The 2032-nt window shown below is 46.9% G+C and overlaps 1 protein-coding gene across 15 annotated transcripts in view; it reads left to right on the forward strand.

Moving 5' to 3' along the window:
• The window catches only part of ENOX2 (ecto-NOX disulfide-thiol exchanger 2), a 203984-nt gene that overhangs the window by 163540 nt on the left and 38412 nt on the right, over window positions 1-2032 (forward strand). For all 15 annotated transcript variants that reach the window (XR_003095403.1, XR_003095405.1, XR_003095404.1 and 12 more), the window contains one exon: window positions 810-924. Coding sequence is in view for 12 of the 15 variants with exons in the window: in XM_025210807.1 (XP_025066592.1) it covers window positions 810-924 (115 nt within the window). In the remaining 3 variants the exon portion in view is untranslated. The remainder of the gene's footprint in view (window positions 1-809; window positions 925-2032) is intronic.

Below are 2032 nucleotides of genomic sequence, written 5' to 3' on the forward strand. Positions count from 1 at the left end.
GGCCCTAACCAAAGTCAGGCTAGATAGATGTAACTGGAGGAGGAACATACTGAGAGAGAGTGCTCAGCGAGCTGCATTTACTAAGTAGTGCTAGGCAAGGTGCATGGCTGCTCAGCAGTGGGAGAAAAGTAGCTCTGAGTGAAGAGTCTGTCACAGCAGTGCTGGATGATGGGACAGTGCGGGGAAAGGGCTGTTTGGAGAGGGCAACATTCAAAGAGGAGCACAGCAGAATGCTGTGTAGGATGTGTATGGGACTGCTGAGTGTGAAGCATGTGCCAGGGAAAATTGCTGGGTGAGGCAAGTGGGTAGCTCTAAGTTAGGTATTTGGAAAGTATCACTAGTAAGATGCCATGCCTAGGGCAGTGCTAATTAAGGGGTGTGTGAGTAGTGCTGAATGGGATGTCTTAGGGCATAGATGAATAAAGTGCATGACAGGGCAGCTGTGCACAAAGTGCCAAAGGTGAGGAGCATTATGGGGTGTGCTGTATGTGAATCTTGCTGGCAAAAGGTTTGGCAAAGTGTTTAGCAGGGCAGCACTGGCCAGAGGCAGTCACATGTGAAACATGTGGTCAGACAGCACTTGGTGAGCACATGCTGGATAAGCACAATGGAATATTTTATGTTAGGGGTATTTACCTTATCTGATTTGCCCATTCAATTATTCCTGGAGCTGTGAAGTCTATGCCAAGGATTTCTCACATCCCTTTTTCTTGGAGCAGAGACGGATATTTGCAGATGTAGTCCTCAGGACAATTCTTTGCAAACAAATCTTGAAATCTGACATTTAAAACTGTATTTTTACACTTTAGGAAATCCGTAACATTCATAATGATGAACTCATGGGTATTCGAAGAGAGGAGGAAATGGAAATGTCTGATGATGAGATAGAAGATCCAGCAGAGACAAAAGAAACAGAAGAGTCAGGTACAGTCATGTTGGTATGCATTATGAATAAATCATTGCCTATTGTCTGAACTTTTATCTGTCATTTCCCCAGAAAGTCTCAGTAGCATATGGCTTTGCCCACACCTAGGAAAATACTAGCTAGGTTGAGCTAAGAAGCAATTTTCCAGCACTGGGTTTAAAAGCATGAAACCTGTGTGATATGGACTTAAGCTATAGATAATCTTTGGTTACACACATTTATTTAAATTCCTGGAGAGCAAAAATACAGAAATTATCAATATGAGTCACTTAGTCCAGTCTCCTGTCTCATATAGAGCCAGTAGCAGCCGTTTCCAGAAGCTAGAGTGGCTAGTTTCAGGGGTATTGGTTATAGCTATGTTGCTCTAAGGCAGGGGTGGCTGAAGGCCCACATAATGAGTTTTGGTGAGCTGTCAAGGGCCACAAGGGTAGCCCCACCCCTTGACAGGTGCCCCACCCCCTGGTCACCATCTTGGGACTGGAAGTCCCATCCCTAACCCCTAACTTTTGCCGCCCCCCCCCCCCAAGTACTCCTTTTGGGAGGGGAGGGTTGCCATCTTGGAACCAGAAAAACCCCCCTCAATCATACACTAAAAGTCAAACACCTACTATAACATATTTTAATTTATTCCAAAGATATTTTTGTCCTGATTTGTGTGTTGCATACTGTATAGAGGTGATTGCATAACTCAAAAATAAAGTCTTACTTTTGTATATTGTGTGTGGGGGGTGTGGTTGGGGGTGGTGATGTGTGCATGGTGGGGTATGAGGTGTAGGGGGGTTTGTGGGGGAGCGTGGCTGTGTGTGTGGGGAGGCAGTAGGGTATGTTGGGGTGTGTATGTGTGGGAGGGTTGTGGGGGAAGGGTGTAAGTGTGTGGTGTTTGTGGGGTGTGAGGGAGAGTAGGGGGGTGTGTGGGAACCCCCCACACACTCCCTCCCCATGGTGCACAGCCCCCACCATGGGCAGCTGCACCAGATGGTGGGCACTTGGGGTGCTCATGGCCAATATGCAAAATGCAGTTCTGTGAAAATGTAAATGAATGGCAGGGAAGATCAGAGGGGATGGGAGAGGATAGGTGGGAGACAGGTCAGTGCGGGGAGGGAAAGA

The sequence above is a fragment of the Alligator sinensis genome, unplaced genomic scaffold (assembly GCF_000455745.1).
Source record: "Alligator sinensis unplaced genomic scaffold, ASM45574v1 scaffold1023_1, whole genome shotgun sequence".
NCBI classification, from domain to species: domain Eukaryota; kingdom Metazoa; phylum Chordata; order Crocodylia; family Alligatoridae; genus Alligator; species Alligator sinensis.